Below are 22,608 nucleotides of genomic sequence, written 5' to 3' on the forward strand. Positions count from 1 at the left end.
TCTTTCTTTCTCTTCTCTTCTCTTCTCTTCTCTTCTCTTCTCTTCTCTTCTCTTCTCTTCTCTTCTCTTCTCTTCTCTTCTCTTCTCTTCTCTTCTCTTCTCTTCTCTTCTCTTCTCTTCTCTTCTCTTCTCTTCTCTTCTCTTCTCTTCTCTTCTCTTCTCTTCTCTTTCTTTTTTTTTTTTTTTGACACTGTTCAGACAATTTTGTTCTTTAGATCTGTGATTTCATATTCTGTTGGCTTACCACAATTTTAAAATAATTCTTACAAGACTTTAGTAGCCAATTTTCTATATAGGTAAGAACAACATTGTCAGGAAATGGTTGGTTGGGAGATTGTAACTCAGTGAACTCCTTTCTGTTTTTGTATTTTTTCCTCTTGTTTATTTCAGGAATTTTCATCTAAATGATAAAAAATGTGCACCCCAGCTTGTTAATGGAATGCTTTCCAAGAGCTAGTGCTTAGTTTCCTTGTCATTTTTAAGAGAAAACCCAGTTTCCGCCATTCACTGCAAATCACTACATAGAGTGATTTGTTTTAATCTCAGCATTAGCAGTTTCAGGGCACTGCTGGGTCAGGAGAATGAGACACCCACTCTTCTTATGTTCCCTTCTCAATTCCATTGTTACATGCAATGGTAGGTGGTAAAATATTGAACGGGATAGTTTGTGTGCTTAGCATACCCAGGTGGCCAAGAAGGCCAATGGTATCCCGAACTGCATCAGAAATAGCAGGACGAGGGATATACATGGCATTGATGACACTGTCCCTCAAATATTGTGTTCAGTTTGGGGCCCTTCACTGCCATAAGGATGTTGAGTTGTGCAAGCGAGTGCAGAGAAGAGCAATGAATCTGGTGAAGGGACAAGAAAACCAGATGTATGAGGAGCAGATGGGGGAATTGGGGTTGTTTAGTCTGGAGAAAAGGAGACTGAGGAGAGACCTCATTGCTCTCTACAATACCTGAAATGAGGTTGCAGAGAGGTGAGTACTAAGGGACATGGTTTAGTGATGGTACTCAATAGGCCAGGTTGATGGTTGGACTTAATCATCTTGAAAGTCTCTTCCAACCTAGATGAAAATCTCTATGTTTCTGTGATTCCACAGATGTTTCTTATGTATAGTGTTGTGCTATTCAAACCTTGCACAAGGTGCAGAAGCCATCCATTCTTTTGCTCTGATGTGAATCTAAACAGCTTTTAACAATCAATAGCGATAATATTATCACCCAAACAAAGTTCCATTATTTATACTATGAAGGTGTATCACTCTGAAGAGGAGAATGAATGCCAGAACTGATGAACTGATTCATAGATGACATTTACCAAAAGAGTTTAATACATGTAGTTAGTCTTTGTTGTGAGATATCTGTTTTTCATAAGATCTCAATCCTTGTTGTCTTAATACTAACAAGACCTTCAAACAAATCTGTATTAGGCTATTTTCTCTGTCTTTGTGAAAATGACTGATTTGGAAAGCTAATGGAATTCATACCATGCATTAGTTTCTTTCTACACCATGTTTCAAAGTATCAAGTGATTCTGCTTTCTCACTTCAAATTTCTATTTAAGCATTCTCTTATTTCTTAAGTTAATATTAGAATTAGTCAATAACATGTCTGGTAGCCACAGCGCTGTCTCTTTTCATAGTACTTCTTATTGCCTGCATATGAGAAGACACTTCTACCAGCTTTTCTCATGAGATGGGATATTATCTACATGGACTCACTTGAACATAATAAGATTGTTGACAAACCAACAGTTCCTTTGTGATGGTTGCTTATGTACAAGCACATTCTGCACATGAACTTCTACTTGTATGAATCCTCTAGAAAATAAATTATTCAATTACCATAAATTGTAAAGTGGATATAGGATTGGAGCTGGCCAGTAACTTATTGGATTTCTTTTTACATTCTGAATTGAAATATGATGGACATTTTTTTTTTGTTTTCCAGTTAATTGGTTGGCTTGTTTGTTTTGTGTGTGTGAAACAAAAAGCTTGGAATATACATATGTTTATTTATTTATTTTTCAGAAATACAAACATAATATTTCTATGATGAAATATGTTCCCTGAGATTCCTGATGGACACAAGGATCTTAACAGTTTCATAATTGATCTAGACTTGAGGGAAGTAATGAAAACTGAGAAGAATAATGATTGTTAGAACAAAAAGTTGTTATGATTTCTTGACTTCCAATCTCTATGACAATTTAAAGGACTCATGGCATACAAGTCTTTCTAAACTGTCTTTAAGCCTGTCAGGCAGACTTCTGTTCTCAAATACTGTGTCTGCCACAACTTGCCTCACTGGGACAAGCTTTTCTGGGAGTCACCCAAACTGCGAAGAGAGGTTTGACTAAAAATAGATGCAAACTGGTTGCCTCAGCAACATAGGCTCCAGCCATTAAAGCTCTTGTTCCTGTAAAGGTCCTGGAGCCATACCTTCATGTGACTGGTTCAGAGTTCACATAAATGCATGTGAAAGCTCACCACAACCAGTCAGTTGAGATTTTTTTTTTTTCCCTAGCTAGTTCTGGTTGAGCCCATTCCTGCTGATTGATGTTATTTTCATTCTTTCTGAGTGGAAAGGTTTAAGAAGGTGTGATACGAAGTTTCTACCAGTTTCTAGAATAACAGTTTGCATTAACAGGCCACATTAATCTTATATGCTAAACTATTAAGAATTTTTTATTTTTTCAAATAAAAGCATGGAAAATGTAAGTGTAATAAAACTTTAACATAGGTACCCCTAATAAGACATTTGAGATGAGTTACAATGTAGGTGTGCTTTATAATCCTGAAAGATTCTAATAGCTTTGTTTATGTGCTAAAAATGAAAGCAAAAGTATGATTTTTATTAAATAAGGGTATTTTGTTGGTTGTTTGCTGCAAGTGTTTTTAGTTAGTTATTAAATGTTAAGTCAAGCTATTTTGACACCAAATATTTTTATACAGTATTTGTAAAATTAAGCTATAACACTGTGACCTTAATGACGCTCTTAATGTACGTTTTAAGTAAATGTGAATGAACATGAATTTATGTAGCTAATAAGAATGTAAATCTCAAAACTATTAATCCATGTGGTTAAAAATGAAAGTGTGAAGTAGATAAAACAGGATAGAAAAAATTTTTTGAACTTTTGAACTTTTCCTAAGGATGTTGTTTCCTACTCTGCAACCATTCAACCTGGCTGCTTTACATGTAAACAGGAGAAAGTAACTAAAAACATTAGAGAAAAAATATTGATTTTAAATTTAGTAATGGAAGTTCTGCCTGTTTTTGATTAAATATATCTGTGACCGTAATAATCCTAAAATCATTATGAAGTGTTACTGAATAAATAAATATTATAAAGGGTACAGTAAGCACATGCATGTGGATTTCCTAATACAAAAGCCCTAGAACACTAGGATCAGAGTAAGCTTTACTTCCTATATCAAGTATGTCACAGAGTATCTGCAAAACTAAGCCTTCCAGACAAATAATATTTTCCTGGATAGAAAAAAAAAAAAGATTAAACACAGGACTGAAGATTATACCTACCACCTGACTGAGGACTGAGCAGCTTCAGACCAGGTCTTCCCTGCAGTTTGTACTTACAGGCACATTAATGTGTATCTACATGTTACAAGGTGTTGTGAAGTATAAGAAGTGCTGACAATGTCCATCTCTTTCTACTTTGTTTAATAAGAGGTAACCAAAGGTAACCAAAGCATAGTCTGTTTTTTCCTATTCTGTTCATTTTGTGCTGCATGGAGCCTGGAAGAGGCAAGCAGATACAGGAGTAAAAAGAAAAAAATGACTCTTTTTAATTAAATGTATAGTAGTCCCAAAGCTGGGAAAAAAAAAAAAAAAAAAAAAAGAAAAAAAAAACAAGAAAAAAAAAACTGATGAAAACAGGGAGGCTTGTAGCTTGTGTAGTCTTTCTATAGCTTGTGTACCTATTAGGAAAAAAGTGGTTTCCTGATCTTTTCTACAGAGGCAATAGAGAACACTCAATTTAAAATAGAAATGCTTAATCAAATTATCCCTTTTCTGTATTTCTTACAGAGAAATAAAGAGATTTCACTTCCTGTAATGGGACACCTTCTTCTATAGGAATTTACTATCTTTTAAGTCCTACACACACTCTGTTCTGACCAGCCATTGATATGGCCAGTGCATACAGAAAGAACACTGACTTTGCTTTAAATTATCTCAATCATTTAATTTTGTTATCAAACTAATAATTCAAATTGACTGCCTTTTGTATTAATTTTCTGATTGAGTCATTTGAACTTATTGAGTTATCGATTCAAATTTAATTATAACATTTGATGCTTAGATTTTAAAGATATAATTAGCTCAATGAAAGTTTAGTAAATTTGTGTAATAAAAACCTTACTGAAGATACATTCTTTTCTTTATGTTTTTATATAAAGTTGTCTATTCTGTCAACCTATCATGATGTCAAAATTCTAAAGACAAAAAAAAATATTTAAGAATATTGTAAATTACATACTTTTGCTTATTAGCTATTATGTAGTCTTGCTATATTTGCAAAAAGGAAATTTTAGCTCCATCACATATTTCTGTTCCTAATCAAACCATCTCTGAAAACTGGTTAAGCATTTAATTTTAAAACAGATAAAACTTCTGATACTTCTTTTATAATAATTTTAATGTATTTAACACTGGATCCTTAACACTTTTATTTTTTCATTTAAATTTGTAAGGAAATGGGAATGGGAGTATTTTTTTTATTATTTTTTTTTTTGCCGTAATCTTATCCACGCTTTTGCTATTAGTCTTGCGAAGATATGAAACAATCGAAGATCTCCAGATGAGTGAACTGAATAAGCAAAAACACCATTTAGAGACAGAAATTATTTTTTGTTTATATGAGAATAGTACTTTTTGCCATTAAGGTCAATGAATGGGAACCATAAAATCTGAAGGAGTTAATTGCATAAACTGACATGTGCCCACTATCAGATTTATTTTATATTCTATTTAGTCATTCAAAACAACAGGGACATCATTAAAAAAAAATAATCCCAGTTGAGCAATATACTAAAAGTAGTAATATCTAAGAGGGCTGAAAGCCAGACACATGCATGAGAAAGACATGAAAATATGTTATCTATAAAAGCGGAAAAGAACTTCACTTGACTTGCATGACTTTTTGTATCAAGCATGCTACAGCAGTCTTTTGATTCTAATATGAAGCTATAGTAAGGATCATTGCACTAATGCGTGAGGATTTGTGATAATGTTGCAGAAATTTTACTGTCAAAACTGAACTGCAGTGTAATGACTTTTGTTATCATGGTTTCTAATAACTATTCAGCATGAATTGACCCTACATATGTTTTACTGCAATAATATGTCAGTTATCCAGAAAGTAAAAAAAGGAAACAGAAATCAATAGACTCTCTTCTCCCACACTCTCAGTATAATGTTGAATATAGCAGATCATGAATATGAGAATGATTTTTTACTTAAATTTTAAACCAATTATGATTGGCATGACGTTAGTTTTAAATACAAGTTATGTGAAGAAAAGCAATTATCAAAGTTTTGTAAGACTGTGACACTTTTAAGTTTAAGGACAGATTAAGGTAAATAGCTTCTTAATATATGAGATGATGACATATCTGTATATCTGGGAATCTACTCTAACTTCATGAAAACAAATGCTCATGTTTACAGTACAACCATCAATGCATTAGCAAAATACAATGGAAGTATCAGATTTTATTCATGGGACAGATGTTATACAATTGTCCCATATAAAAAGAAGGATATGATAAAGAGTTAAGTTTGTTTTTCATGTATAAAAATATTCCTAATACTAATATGGAAGCCCTTTGAGATTTCCAGAAGAAATGTGAAAAGAATGTTAGAAACGAATGCTTCTAAATTAAAGCTGAGAATCTTATCTTTTTATTTTTTTATTTTATTTTTTTTTTATAATTTATTTATTTCAGAAGCCTAACAAAAGCATAAAATCTCCTGGAATTTGTTAAGTTGAAGAATTTGTAATATAATAATGGGACAGAGTAAAGAAAACAAAGGCAGTAGTAATACTATACACACACAAAAACATCTTATTAGCAGTGCTTCATTAGTCATGGGAATTGAAGAAAGCAAAGATGTTTTCTCACTTGCAGCAAAGCTGAAACTTGCATGTCTGTTTTCTACCAGGCTACTATCTGTTATAGCAAGCTAGGTTCTCCTTAAGTATCCAGAGGAAAAAGTAACATCCAGAAAATGTCAGTGGGAGAGAAAACCTTATTTCATTGTACCTCATATGTGTAGTAGTATGAAGAAAATCCTCCTTACCTCCTCCAAAGAGAATGCCTTTGCATTCACCATACAGATGAAAGTATACTTTTTATGGGAGTAGTCCACATTCAGCAATGTGTATCCTCCCTATTATCCTTCATAACTGCACCTTACTCAGGACACAGAATCTTACAAGGTCATGACAAAACTTTTCCTGTTATCGAAGACATTTCACCTGTCATCGAGATGGAGCCTTTTCTTGGACTGAGCAAAGCAGCTATTACAAGCCCAAAGAAAACCTACTTAATTAGTTACAGCAGTTATTATATCCAGTTAAAAATACTCCAAACTAATTAAAATTAGCAATGTGACTTTTACATAAATAATCATTAAATTAGCTTGCAATTTGAGCAATTATATGTATAGGATGCAACAGGAGGAAAGTTCTCAGGATTTAAGGAAAGGAAGGATAAGCACACTTTCTTCTTGAATGTTCATGTGATTGTAATGCATGTATATAGTACAACATCTAGAAAAATCATTACTTTGACAATCCACTAAAATCAATTTTCTGTTGCAGCTGTACTTTGACTATTAGCAAAACAAACAAACAAACAAAAATAAACTTCTTTTTATAGGAGGTTTATGTAATCAACACATTTTTAATGGAAAATATATCTATATTAAAAGAAATATTTTTTTGTAATATTTGGGCTAGTTCATCACTTAACAAAGTGAAAAGTTATCCAAAAGGAGATTAGATTAGTTGTCCCTGTGCTTCTCAAATTAATATTGTTAATAGAACCTTCTTCATACCTATACTGCACAGAAGACTGTCAGAAATTCTAAATATTCCTATCACTAATTTCTAGCACTAGCAAGGTGTATGTGTTGTAATGTCGATTATAAGCTCTTATAGAATAGAAACTTATAATAATTTTCTTCATAAACAAGGTTTTAAACAGCCAGACAAATGATTATATGGTAGTGCTGATGAAACTAAATCCTGTTGGTATTACATTTTAATTTTGCTATATTTTACTATGTTTATTTTATTGTATACAGATTGAGAAGGAAAAAAGCAATAATATATGCTAACTCATTTGCAATTTTCTTTGCTTCCAGATTACCTCATTGAGATGTATGATAATATTATCCACACTATGTCCAGAAGAGGTAAACTGCTGAGTAGGAAATCTCTTTCACAAATATTACCAAGATTATTGGTAGTATTACATTCTGAGAATGTGAAAGACAAATATTCTTACACTCAAAGGAATTAAAGGTCCAGATGATAACAAATATACTTTTCTTTAGTGAAGTTTATAGAAGCTATGCCCTAATTCTGTATTCAGATAAAAATATGTTAAATTCCTTCTATAACTCACTTCTTTAAAGAAACATTTCAATACCCATAGCATTGCCTCTAATATCATATTGAGAAACCATAATTGACACTCACTTGGTGAGGAGAGATAGGAGATAATTTCTTGCATTTTTTGATGTTTAATTTCCAACTTATTCTCCAAATATGGTTATCCCTAAGAATACATAACTTAAAAACAGTTTTGTTCTTGAAATATAGAGGGGTGTGTAGTTAACAAGAATATTTTGGACAGGGTTTTCTTATTGATATTTATCAGGAACAAACTGAGTACACTCAATTTCAAAATTAAGAGATTTACTGAGGTGTTATGTCAGGAAATGAGCAATGACTGAAGATATGGAGATAAGATTTAAAATAGGAGAAAAGTACTACAAATAATTTAAATTTCACATCTCATTCATTTATTTATTTGAAGATTTCTACACTGTTCTTTTAGAAAATGGACTAAAATGACAGTGTATCGGGACCCGATTCCTGCACAAAAGTTAATACACATTCTTACTAGAAATTGTTGATGAGTATAAGATTTGTGAGTATGATGACTTCAATGCATATTAATTTTCAAAAACACAGATATGAAAGGCAAGCAAAGAATAACATAACATACCCAGATAATATTTTTGGATTGATTATAGTTGGTTTTGATAGGATTTATTCTGAGAGCAATAGATACAAAGCAAAGAAACAATGTATTTTTATGTGAATTTACATTACATTCTCACAACAAGGTTTTACAACACCTCACTTGATTTATGTTCCAGAGCACTGTTAAATTCCAAGAAAAAATCTTTTTAAATATAACTATTTATTCAATAGAACATTACACCTCACCACTATACCTCCATCATGAATGTTCATCAAACTAGATTTTAACTTTTTTCATTTTCATTTGACTGTTTGCTAAATTAAAGGCTTACAGTGTCTGATTATAGCTGTCATAAAACTCACAGTTCCCTGAAAGAGTATTTCATGAAGAAGTTATGTGTAATGGTAAGATACCGGATACTATACTGGGTAATACATTTTTGTACAAAAATAAATACATTTCAGGTAAAAAAATGCAATTATCAATTCATTAATAAGGAATAATGAATACCTTACATGACTAGCTCTGTAAAATTTAAAAAACAAGCAAACAAGAAAAGAAATGAAAATAGAGAAAGTGTGAAATGCTCATGAAGAACACAAGAATTCAGGTGGTAGATTACTAGAGCATATTCTATTGCTATTAGGTAGCTGCATTGATCAAATTAATTTTAAAGATGAGATAAATGATTTGAATGAGTGACATTAGCATTTTACCTGCTGATAATCTCTAACTGAAGCTTCCATCCTGATTCTATTGTCATAAAGTTCCGTGAGGTCTTCTTTACTGTTTAAGTAGCAGTTCTGAGAAATTTGATATTCTTGAGCTAACCACAGATTTTCTTTAATGACTTGCTCCAGAGTGGCCTAAAGAAAAAATTAATTGATTACACTCACAGCAAAATGCCTTTCTAAAAAATAAGATTATAGGTCTTGACTCATTCACTTATGAGTATCTCCAAAATATAAATGGTAAGATTATGATCTCAGTAAAACCAATGGAAAAACTCCAAATGTATTTAAAGCGGTTGGGATTTTGATGAATATGTTTTTACCAAAATCAGTGTTATTAATAAATAATTTGTTCAGAAAATCATGATGTAAATAATTACAGTAGAAACTACCAGACATAATACGTCTTCTACCTTACTACAGAAGCCTGCTTTTGCAAAGAAATTATCTTGTCTTAATAGCCAGGGATTCCATCAAATTCTTCACCTACGTTGTACTGTTCATATCTCTCCTTTTCCAAGTTATTTAAAAAAAAGTCAACGCAATAGTCATGTATTTTCTTAATGATTTTAATGTTTCCTGATCACAATTTGATTAACTTGATTTTAAAGACTAATTAAATTATCAGCTCTCATGGTTTGCCCCCAGGTGAAGTTGAAGTTGTTTGCAACGTATGCTTCTGTAATCAGAAACATTTCCACTGCTTTTAAATCTGACCTTGACTGAATTTCCTGTGGTTATAATGCATGACCTTTCAACAGTTACACGATTGTATATAAGTTGCAAGGGCATAATCTGATTTAATTTAATTTTAAAATGATTTCTGACAAGAACATCTGCTGTAATTGCTATTTTTTCCCCACCAAAATGCACATTAGGGGAGGGAAGCCCACCTAGACTTTTAACCATAAAGTTAGTTGAATGTTGAAATTTCAGCCTTTCGATATTTAGAATTTCTTCTAACTTCATAAATAAAAAAAGAATGGCTGATTATAAAATATTTCTTGAAATATATTTCAAATGTATAACTTGAAAGTACCTTTTTATAACACTGTGGGTAGTGATTACAATACCACCCAGTAGATAGGAGAGATGCATGAAAAACATCAATGGGCAAGCCTAAAGCTTATTAAGTTTGCATAAGTTGTTGCCTGTAATGCAAAAGATATAGCTAAAAGTTTCTCAAGTTAGAAGAGTTTGTTACAACTCAAGTTTATACAACTGGACTATTTGTCATCCTATGTGCTGTGGGTACTCTTGGTGAAAAACAGAGCTATTGGAGCAGCTAGAGCAGTTGGAGGATGTAGTTCAGTATGGACATCACCATAAGGTGCTACCTGCATGGAAGCTGTCTATCCATCAGGAGTGATGGACTTGACAATCCCAAACTGTTAGTGAGATGTTACTGCAGGAGGTGGGGAGCAACCACCTGATTTAGTAATTGCTTTACCAAAATCCAAAGAAAGGAATTATAAATAATTTTAGTTGCATTTTTGATAGAGGAGTCTGGAAATATTCCAGAGTTTATTCTGTCTACCTCCCTGATTCTCTTCGTCCCTTTGACAGATTATCGTGTAAGTCAAAAGATGTACGTCTAAGGCAGAAAGAAAAAAAAAAGTAAAAAAAAAAAAAAGTGTTTTGAGCATAAATGTGTTTAGATTTATTTTTCCAAATCACTGGTTGAAGGTCCAAGACACTCTTTGTATTTGAATCCTACAAGAACCAGACCCTGTTCCTGCTAGTAAAGCTCTGTTTGGTAGGGTAAAAGCGTATGCTTATCTGATACAACGGTGAAGCAAACAATGTTTTAATCATACATTATAGCTACAATTTGGCCCAGAACCCTGGGAAGCTAAGGACTTGTGATAAAATTTAAACCTTGCTTTAGTATCTTCTCTGGCTTTAAAAAAATTGTAGTGAAATAGTGGACTAATAAAGTGTCAGTTCTGGGGTCATGGTGCATAATGTTGAAGAAGCTTTATGTTTTTTGAGTCTGTTCCCAAGAGTGTAATTTGGTGTCTCGCCTTTAAAAGACAAAACTATCCAAGGGAAATAGCAGCATGCCTGAATAGGTTCCTAGCCATCCTGTGGAGCAACTTTGAATTTGGGAAGCTCCCAAGACAGTTAGCATATTAACAATAATTTTACTTCTTTTTCCTACGCAATGTCCTAATCAAGATATATCCTCTTTTTATCTGTATTTATACATAATTTCTGAAAACTTTGGCTAGAAATTTGCCATGGTTATGCAACCAAATCTGAAAATTCTTCATGTACAGAACTGTCACTCTATACATCATTAAATTACTAAAATGTTATTCATCTTTCAGAAATCTCAGAATAATAAAGGGAAAGATATTACTCTTTGGATAGAGGTAAAGCCTATTTTTCAGACTGATACTTTCATGAACATGTAATGTTCATAAAATGACTGATGTTAATATGCTGACATTCAATATCTGAAAACAAGTGTTTTCATCATTAACAGTATTTTCAAAGTAAGCAATATGGGAAAGTAAAAGAGAAACTTACTTTTGGAAGATTAACATCAATATAGAAATTTTCACCAATATATATACCTGAGTACAAAACTAGTAAAGTCCTACTGTTATTTTTTGTATAATTTAAAATTATTTTTATAACAAATAATATTTTTTAAAAATTATTTTGACAAATAATTACATATAAAAGAAAACTAAATATCACTATATGGATTTCTTAAGACTTAGTGACTATGTTTGTATGGCCAGTTAAACTAGTTGTCCTGTCCCACAAAAAAGTGCTTCATTGCATAGCCTCTATCAGCTGTGAAAGTTAAGGTGAAATTATTCTTTTTCTCTAATTCACTCTTCTGGAAGCAGCACTGAGGATGAGAAGACAAAGAGTATACATCCTCTGAATACCTGAGAGTCACTTGCTGACGTTTCTACAAAGGATTTTACAGAATGTAGACAAGAAAAAAAAAAAAAAAAAAAAAAAAATTTAGGATTTTTAGGACAACAGGGATATGAATCTCAAAACCAACAGTAAGATATTTAATTATCTTACATTAATTATCCTGCCATTTGGTATACACCTCTGTCACTCAAACTGCTGAATTTGCAGACTTGCTAACTTATAAAACACACAGATAAAGATTCATGTGTTCTTTTCCTCTTCAGCAAAACGTGAAATCAAAGACTTCCTGTATGTCAGGTTTTGTCTACAGGTATGTTTGAGTTCTTCAGACATTCTGGAACAGATGTCTGAAATATGTAAAACAGTTCTTTTACACTTCTATATTCAAATGAATTTACTTTCTTCAGTGAGAATAAATGTAAAATTCTGAGGAATTTCTTGAAGTCTTACATGAAATAAAACTTGAGTGTTAAAGTAGATAAATCAAATGGAACCAGAAAATACCATAGTATAAACAAATGAAAGAAGATATTTCTTTGCACTATGTGTAGTTAAGGTGTGTGGAATATCCACTGATGATTATAAAACCAAGTAAGTAAATAAATAAATAAATGAGAAAAAAAAAAAAAAAAAAAAAAGGAAGGAAGGAAGGAAGGAAGGAAGGAAGGAAGGAAGGAAGGAAGGAAGGAAGGAAGGAAAGAGAGAGAAAGAGAGAAGAGAGAAGAGAGAAAGAGAGAAAGAGAGAAAGAGAGAAAGCTAACTACCTGGGGGGTTATTCAGGAGAAGTTTTACAAAATGGTTGCTTACTATAGTCAACAGGGGTGGAATACTGGCATAGAGAAAATGTCTACCTGATTCAGCACTTTCATATTTTTTTTTTCTCTGTGTTCTCATACTCAACACAAGCTTAGTCTGTCTTTCTGGAACAGCAAGAAGCTGGAACACTTTTTTTGTGTGTCTACTGAACACATTTGAAGTAGAGTTCCTGTCTGTCATAATACTAATTCATAGTGAGACAATAAAATATGTGGAAGAAGAAAATAAATGTGTTAAAAAAATAGTAAAAACATCAAAGTGCTTCCTAAGAACTTTCAAAAAAGTATTAGTACAATGACAGTTCAACCAGGCAATATAACAGTTCAACTAGGCAATAGGAAAGCAGATGCAATGCCATGTAATGCAATGATAAATTATCCGTCCAGGATCTCAGGACATACAGAATTCTTTGCAATAACTAAACTTTAGTCCGTTTAAGCTCCAAATAGAGATCACCACCAACCTATTCTAACTGAGAGAAAAAAAAAGAACAAGAGTGAATGTTAGAGACAAGCAAGGTATACTGCTACTATGAGAAAATGCATTTCATGTTAGTCTTCCATCCTTTTATGGACACTAGTACTAATCACTTTGTGTTGCAAGTGATCTAAGAACTATCTTACTATTCTATTTTGTGTGGCAAAAGTTTGTAAAGAATTGTAGAGACAAACCTTAGGATCAATGATTTTGTCCACATAATGATATACCAATAAAAAAGATATAAATCCCTGTAGTTTACAAAGTCAAACATCATTTTGAATGGTCACTCTGACAGCAGTGTTTTATTTGAAAGATAAGAACAATTGATTTTGACAATCAGATGCATCAGCACAATAAACTAATTATTAAGGGATCTATATTAGTTGCTTATACTACTTAAATTTGATGTTGTGAAGAATGAAATTGGTTTCTCCAAGCAGGACTGTTTCTATTGCAGGCATGAAGTATCTTTATTGTAGAACAACCCAGAATATGAAGTGTAAAAATAAATTGCTTATCTTAAAATTACTGTGTTCACCCCTCCAACTCCAAAAAGCTGCTCCAGTGGAGTCAGTTATATATTTCCTGAAGCATCTATTTGGTATATCATACATATGTTCCTTCCCAGGACATAATGAGCATGGCATTTCCAAATACTTCACAGCCAGCATAATACAGCTGACAAGTCTCACAGCTACGGGAAAGGAAGATATTGTAAACCAAGCAAGAGGTGGGACTTTTTTTCCCCCTGTCTGATGATATATTGTTACAATAACAGTAGTTAGGAAGTTATGTGGGTTCTACAAGTCACAGAAACTTCAACAGAAGCTAAACAGAAGCTAACTGAGTAATAATTTCTGCTGCATTCACCATACTTGGGATTTTCTGTTGATTCTGTCACCAGCATTTGAAGACTGGTAATTTATGCACCAAGGGTTTTGCAGCTACTCAGCTAATCTCCAGTACTGCAAACCTTTTAAGGTACACTGTGCAAACAGATGAGCCCTTCTTGAACAAGCTCTAGCATCAGTTAAGGTGTGTACATTGTTGATATTACATACTGGTCTAACACAGATTTTGGTGGTCTCTAAGCTGAAACAGGTCTTCCACTGTATCTGCTACCAAAAAGCAAAACCAAGAGAAAAATAACAACAAAAAGAACCTTAATGCACATAGCTCAGAGTTACTGAAACTAAATCTTTTGAAATAAAGTATGTTTTTACATCCATAGCATGAAGCTGTGCTTTATAATATTTGTTTGGTGTCTTTGAAAATGCACCCTGAAGTATACATATTGAGAAGTGAGATCGTATTTTTGAACAATGTGTCAGAGACCATTTAGAACAAATTAATTACTCTTTAAAAAACAGTATGGTGTAATATTTTTTTTTCCTGATTTTTCTAACTTGCAAACTAAAGTAACAATAGCTACAAGTGTCTTTCATTGATAACACAGCAGCTCAAATGGCAGTTCCGACAGTTTTGAAAGAAACAAGTTTAGTTCTTATGACTCAAGTGGAGACTTAATATGGGGAATAATGCATTAAATCCTTGAGGGAAAAAAATAGGTGAATGGCAAGCTACTTATACTACGAACAATGAATTCTGCTAAAATAAAAAATTAAAAATGTATGCTACTAAAGTAACAACATTACCAAAACAGTACCAGTGAATATAAGTACACACCTGTCTGCTTTACCATTACAAGTATTTCAAAACAAATAGTATATAACAAGATTTGGTTCACATTTCTTCATGGCAGCCAAAATCAATCTCAGATCAATACACTAGAAAAGTAGTCATTTTCATTCCTTCTCCCTCCCCCCCCCCCCCCCCCCCCCCCCTTTTCTTTTTTCTGTTCAAGTGCCAAAGGGAAAACATTTTCTTTTGTCTTTGGTAGTCATGAGTTCTGCCCTATGGTCTTTCTGAAATCTCAGTTCAGACTCAAATGTTTCAATAATGATTCAACAGAATTGAAGAATTATTGGCTTAAATGTTCTCCCCATATCTGTACAGATTAGCTAAGTATATTTAGTTTATGATACTTCTTCTGTGAGATTTCAGCTGGGATGGGGGAGATTGGTCCCTGTAGTCAGGGCCAGTCTGGAGCCATGGTTAAAAATGGAGGTCTCTTCTTGCACTGATTTGAGATTGAGACTTGGAGAAATCAAAAAAATTACCAGTCCAAAGGCCTGAGCTCACATGGTAGAGACCAAGTGCAAGGCCAGGAAACAGTCCATACTACAAGGTGCATAGTAACACTGTTTTTACATATGTGAAAGAAAAAAATAGGTATCTAGTTAGGCTATTTCGCACAAGGGTGTCTTTCTCCAAATTGCATATAGTCTACATTATCATGACCTGCTACAGTTGACAGAATTTTGTGGACTCAAGGTGTTATTAAAACACCATATGAAAGAACCCTAAATGGCTCTGGCTAAACTGCATGGTTTTAAAATTCTTATTTTTACAGCAAGATTTGAACAAAACTTACAATTGATTATGCCTTCTTAGTCCTATTTTTATCTGCAATCAGGAAGCCCTGATTACAGGGAAGAAACTTTTGCAATGTTATTGTGGTTAAGAGACAAAAATATTTTTCTTACCAAGGATGGGAGAGTTTTGTCTAGGGCTACTTCAATTTTTTGATCAGTCATGATCACAAAGGTTCTGAAGGAGAAAAACAATTTTCAAGATCTTCAGAAAGCAACTGGATATTTTCTGTTTTCACATTGCAAAACTAGAATTTGTCAGTGCTTACACGTTAAACATGTATAGCTCATGTATAGGCAAATTCAAGGGACATGCAGGAGCTGAAGAGTTCCTAGATCTTTAGTCAATACGAGATCAATATATGGGAAATTCTCTTCAATGACTCCTGAAAAAAAAAAATCAAAAACAACAAAAAAATGTGTTCAGTGTGTTCAGAAGGACACTGAAGAATTGGTAGCTTTTAAGAAGATAAAGACAATGAACTGATGAAGATACATCTTCATGACAACTTGTGCTAGGATTGTGTTAGGGCTCAGTACTGATTTGCTGGTGCCAACTTGATATGTCACTTAAGCAAGTCACAGTCCTTTCCTTTCTTGATATTGTGGAAAGAGATTGGTATCAAAGCACTGAACTGGAAGTACTGGCATGATGACTTCAGGTACTATGGGTCAGTGACTCCAGCACTGGTGTCAAGAATATAACTTCAGAAGGCACAGAAACAAATTAGTGAGTCCACAGAAGTGAAAAAAAAAAATAAAAAAAATAAAAAAAGCATTAAAGCAAGCAGAACACAAGTGAAAGTTCAAAGACAAAACAAAAATAAAGATAAAAAATTGAATAAATAGCACTGCTGTTGCAGAAAATGTGAGTGACAACAGACTATAAAGCAAAAATGAAGAGCAAACACATTTTGCATTTGATGCTAACTGTGAAAAAGTGTTACCTTAAGAGGTTTTATTACAAGTTAATTGGAAACAATTGTTATGGTATATAATGCCAGTAAATCTGGTATTGATTGAAGAAGATCTAATTCGATCCATTGGTTGTGAATGCTAATGGAAGAAAACATCAATCATTCAAAGACCAGAAAAGATAAAAAAGCAAATTCATTAGAGAGCTATTCTATATAGTTAGCAAAAAATTCTATATAGTTAGCAAAATGTTTCTATATCGAAACAAAACCAAACATTTTAAAATATACACTTTTACTTTAAAACTAACATTTGTGTTTTATTGAGAATAACGTGGAAACAAGAAACATAAAAATATTCCTTTGAAGGGTATGATGTAGTCTAAAACTTTAACACTGAATTTAGGTTTCTGGTTGCAGATTTTTTCCATACATAAAGTTTTTATTTTAAGAAAAGTAAAAGCTACATGTTTAACTAAAGTTAATCTATAAATATGAGGGAATTTAAGTTGATGTAAGTATAAAAAAGATTTTGAAATTACATAGAATTAAGAACTTCTCCAATCCTACTTCTTCCTTTACACCTTAAGTTTACATCTTTTATCTAAAAAGAAAAAAAAAAAAATTTATGATTTCATTATTGTTTTCTGCATAAGATATTTTTTAGACTGTTAAACACAAACTTATTTGCCTATTATTGCATCATTAACTTTTCTTCTATATCATCACAGTTTGATCGTATATACCTGTCAATATTTGTAGAGTATATTAGGAAAGAAAACTTCTCTTTCACTGCTATTCTGGAAAAAATGGGACTGCATGGGAATGTCCATTAATTTATTTCATTATGACCACTTAAACATTTATAAAGGTTCTCCATTTTGTTATATATTTAGGGATGGACAATTTTGCATCAGTAGGGGAAAAGGCTAATTACTCACCGGAAGGTCATTAGATACACACTTTCTTTTTGTCATTACAAAGACTAATATTTTTGTATTAATGGCACTATGCAGAGAACATGAAACAAAAAATAATAAACCTACTTATTCAGATACTAATGCTAAACCAAATCTTCTTTCAATTGTACAGATCAAAAAATAAAGTGAGAAAGGTATCAAAAAGTAAACAATAATAGTGAATAGAATATGTTACTTATACATATCTCACATACAACTATTTTATGTCTCTGAAGTGACAGAAAGTTGCAAACCAAGAGAACCATAGGATAATTATGCCATTTTTTTGGTAAAATTCACTGGAAATTTAATTTCGTTGTTGTTGTTGCTTCAATAAACTAAATGTGCAAAATGTACAGGATTTTACATCTTAATGTATTTTATTTTGGCAAACACTGTAATCAACCATAGACATATTAACATTTAGTTCTGGCTTTTCATCCATGTACATTTCTACAGTTAGAGGGATCACTATTCTGATTTTACAACCATAAGTTTTTGCAATTCTTTTGAAAATTAATACCCCTGACTCACTTTTGATGGCAATCAACATTGATATTTTACTCTAATGAAATATTCTAAATGCAATTTTTTAGATTTTGCCTAATCTGCTACATACTTTGGTTCACTGACAAGCCATTTGGCTTCAGTGAACTTTGTCATAGCTGTAATGAACATGACTGACACCCAGTGGCCTTCTTGGCTGAGACTTTTTTTAACTACCACTGTTTTTGTCATGGCCATTTTAACATTCGTGGACCTATTAGAGAGTCCAGAGGAGGGCCATGAGAATGATCAGAGGGCTGGAGCACCTCTCCTATGAAGGCAAGCTGAAAGAGCCGAGGCTGTTCAGCCTAGAGAAAGAAAGCTCCAGGGAGACCTTATGGTGGCCTAAATGTAGAGACCTCATGTAGTACCTAAATGGATCCTACAGGAAACATGGGGAAGGACTCTTTGTCAGGGAGTGTAATGATAGGACAAAGAGCAATGGTTTTAAACTAAAAGGGGGTAGATTTAGATTAGATACTAGGAAGAAATTCTTGACTATGAAGGTTGTTAGAACCTGGAACAGGTTGCCCAGAGAAGCTGTGGATCACATCCCTGGAGGTGTCCTAGACCAGGTTGGATGGGGCTCTGGGCAGCCTGGTCTAGTGGCAGGTGTCTTTGCCCATGGTATGGGGGTTGGAACTATGTGATCTTTAAGAGTCAACTCAAGCCATTCCATGATCAATATTAAAAGTAGAGTTTCTGGATTTCTATTTATGAAATTCCTATTGGACTTCCCATACAGATATATGGTTTGATCCTAATCATTGTTTCTCATCTAATTCTGAAATCCAGTAACTGATGATGAAGAAGTGCTGACCTTGATTATTTTTCCTTTTTTTATTTTTATAGGCAATACTGAGATAATTAAGATTAATTTCAAATCTGCTTTTTGAAATATTTATCTGCTTACTGAAATATTTATACTGAATAAGCATCCTGAAAATATTTTATTTTTCATTTTTTTCCAATGAAGAAAACCCTACTTTCACTTCAAGAGTGAGCAGAAAAGAATTCTGATCTCCTTATTTGACCTTTTCCAGATTTTTATGTAACAGAGAATGCATCTCCACTTATGCCTACTCTAATTAGAATAACATTTCTAAAATTTCAAAAAGAGTAGTCTAGAAATTTTTCACTGAACAAAACAAAATATTTAATGAAAAAATTAACACAATCTATTTTTTTTTATGGAAACTTTTGAAAGTAATTAGTTTTTTAATCAACATTGTCACCTTCCTCAGTAAAAACTTCAGAAGTATCATGTACTTTTTTATTATTATTATTATTAAAGAAGTCAGATTTTAAACATAGAATATAACTGTAATGTAATAGAATACCAAAACTTCACTGATTCAGTTAGAACAGTTCTACAGTCTAGATAAAATAGATCAATAAGAACACAGTTCAGCTCTGTATCAACGCAATATTGTGGTTGTCAGTAAAATTATACTTGTGGCTCAGGTTCTCTCTATCTATTAAAATCTTGCTGACTGAAAACTTGAGATACCACCTTAGTCTCATTACCCTGCACTACAGAGAGTCCTTGGCAGAAGTTCATTGTTTATGAAACCCTTTATCCCCCTGAGACTAGTTTTCCTTTCCTCCTTACAGTGAAATCTGAGATCTGTCTTTTCATGGAGACCTTTACTGGCTAAAACCTACAGATGGGCCCAACCTATAAATAACAGAAATTAGGCAGTACACACAGATAATCACATAAAGGCAGTAACAAACGTAGAGTGCCTTTAGACAAGCATATGTTTTATTTAATGAACATATTTATCTAAGAAACAAGTTTGCTAGAAATCCAAAAGAGTAGAATCAAACAGGTTCTGAGTGAAGTTGTTGTAGGCTCGAGATCCTGCCTGCCTTTAAGGCCAGTGTGAAGGGGTTAACTTATAGAAACAAACCAAGGATACAAAAAAAGGAGCACAATGCAAAGAAAGACCAATGCCCTAAAATGTAGTTGCACACACATACTGCCAACTATATAGTGCAATGCTAACAAAAGTTGTTGAGGATTTTCCCACTTGATAACATCAGATTTAAGGTAGAACATAGTCAAGCTTCAAGACAAGAAATCTTCCAATCACTTACGTCATTGGCTACTACATGTAAGGATGATATTTATTGGAGAAAAAATGATAACAAGAAATTCCAATGCCAGAGAACAACTACTACTACCAAGAAGATTTTAACAATTTCTGCTGGATGTTCACTGTTTAGTATATGTCACCATTTAAATGAAGCCTCAGAAAAGCCAAACTTCAAATGATATCATAAAATCTAATGCAATAATTCTGTAAAATGAAAATATAATAATAATTTATGTAAATTGAAATATTTTATACAAACTTTTTACATGAGAATGTTAATGAATTAATAGTGAGCCTTCTTTATTAAACACTCATTTTAAAAATATGGCAACTTTTGGAAAATAAATACACACATAATAGTAAAAGTAAATTCAATGCAACTTTTCAGATAAGACTAACATATATTATTTATATATTATATATAAATATATATTTATATATTATAAACATGCAAGGACAACTGTTGCAAATATTTTAAATTGAATATAGGTATTTTCCCTCATTAGAATTTCACAAAATCCTGCCAACTCAATAGATGTGTGAAAACTGATATTTTGTGTATAAAAGAGGAAACATGGATATTGTATGTTCTAAGCTGAACAGTCTGTTTTTATTCATGTACTTATTTTCATAAATAATAGTTCAGGAAGTATTTATATAATGAAAAATATTTAATATTATTCCTATAAACAAAAAATATAATTTTATTTATATATTTACAATGTATAATATGAAGTATTTATATAATATATAGCTTGTCCTAGCTAATTATCGTTTGCCTAGTTAGAAGGAATAAGGATATATCAATGTCAAAATATATTTTCTGATACCCAAGTCTCTGCTTTTCACAGTTGTTTTGTTTTCTAGCACTTCTCATTCATTTCAGAACTGTCATTTTCCATAATAATGGTACAGTAGTTGTACTTGTTCTATATAAGGATAGTAACACAGTCTACTTGGTTCATTCTTGTAGTTAACACAATGCAGTTTGAATGTAGTTAACACAATGGAGGTCACAGGCATGGCCACTGAAAAAGAAACTATATACTTTTATTTTGGATAAGCCATAATCGTGTTTTATGAATATCAACCTAAAAGCATAGACCAGTATGTTCTATAAGTAATCTCAGAATCAAAGCTACCAGGCTAAAACAAGGGAAGCTATCAGCAAGTAAAGCTTTTTGAGAAATACCCTCCAAATGTACTTTTACCTTTGTGTATGTATGGATGTGCAGTCCCTTATGGCTAAAGATTTCTCTGTCAACATCATGACAGAACGATCAGCACACAAATAAACAAAGCAAAGGGATCTACACCTAATGTCATTTCCTCCTCATCTACCAAATACTACTCCCCCCCAAAAAAACAAACAAACAAACAAACAAACAAAAAAATTGATCAGGATAGGAAAAGAGGGATATAAGAGGGATATAAGGATGAAAATAATTTCAGTGATCACAAAGTAGTATCTTTTTCTATCTTTGAGTGATTCTTATATTTGTAATGTGAATGCTCCAAGCAGTAAGTCCCCATATCCACAATCATCGCAGAAGCAGTAGCTGAGTTCTTGAAGCAAACAGAATCACTCTATCACATGCTGCATTAGCTTTGAGTCTTCCTCAGTATTACTGCAGTGGTTGATGAGAATATAGATAAAGCTTCAGAAGACATTAAGAATAGAGGCGTTTTTCAGCAAAGCACTGTTACAGCTTCAGCTCTGATGAGTGCACTCCAGTGACAGCAAAAGGCTGCATTTGGGTTTCACAAGACACCTTGACGTATTTTGTATTCAGCATATACATTAATGCAGAGCTGGCCATCTCCACATCAACAATTAATGTGAACCATTTTGTACAGCACTTTAAGAGTTTAGTGTTCCTACTACAAAAAGAATTCTCTAAGTGTCAAAGTGGAAAACATTCTTAGCTCTACAGGTCTACCTCTGGAAAAGCAAATACTGACTGACAACTGAAAGTCAGGAACCACCACAAGATAACGTGTAGGACAGAAAGACCCTATTTATAAGACTGTCACCAAAAGAGAGAAGAACCGAAGAGTCACACAGGTCTGAATTTTTCATTCATTCATTCTTATAAGGGACATGTTACATATGGTTCTACCTCAGGAAGGGCTAAACTGCTGATTTTGGAAACATTGATTATTTTATGTATTGAGGAAAAAGATTTTACTGAAGCATTTTCTAGTACTATAATAAAAATGGGAATAGGCATTCACACTGTATCTAACTATGAATGCCTTTATCTGAAGGTTCAAGCTCAAGATAGACACATTAGTCTCAATTTCTCTAGATATCAAAATATAAAGCTTTTCCTACATCCCTCAATCAGGATAGCTGAGACAGATCTCTGTCTCACAGAGGATCAGGATGACACCAAGACCTGCTTCTTTGTCCTATTTACAAATCCA

General features: G+C 32.8%; 1 protein-coding gene across 3 annotated transcripts in view; it reads right to left on the reverse strand.

Annotated features, from left to right (window-relative positions):
- Positions 1-22,608, reverse strand: part of CCDC178 (coiled-coil domain containing 178) — a 179,005-nt gene that overhangs the window by 51,878 nt on the left and 104,519 nt on the right. For all 3 annotated transcript variants that reach the window (XM_072034641.1, XM_072034639.1, XM_072034640.1), the window contains one exon: positions 8,963-9,112. In XM_072034641.1, coding sequence (XP_071890742.1) covers positions 8,963-9,112 — 150 coding nt within the window. The remainder of the gene's footprint in view (positions 1-8,962; positions 9,113-22,608) is intronic.

This window comes from Anas platyrhynchos, chromosome 2 (assembly GCF_047663525.1).
Source record: "Anas platyrhynchos isolate ZD024472 breed Pekin duck chromosome 2, IASCAAS_PekinDuck_T2T, whole genome shotgun sequence".
Lineage (NCBI taxonomy): Eukaryota > Metazoa > Chordata > Aves > Anseriformes > Anatidae > Anas > Anas platyrhynchos.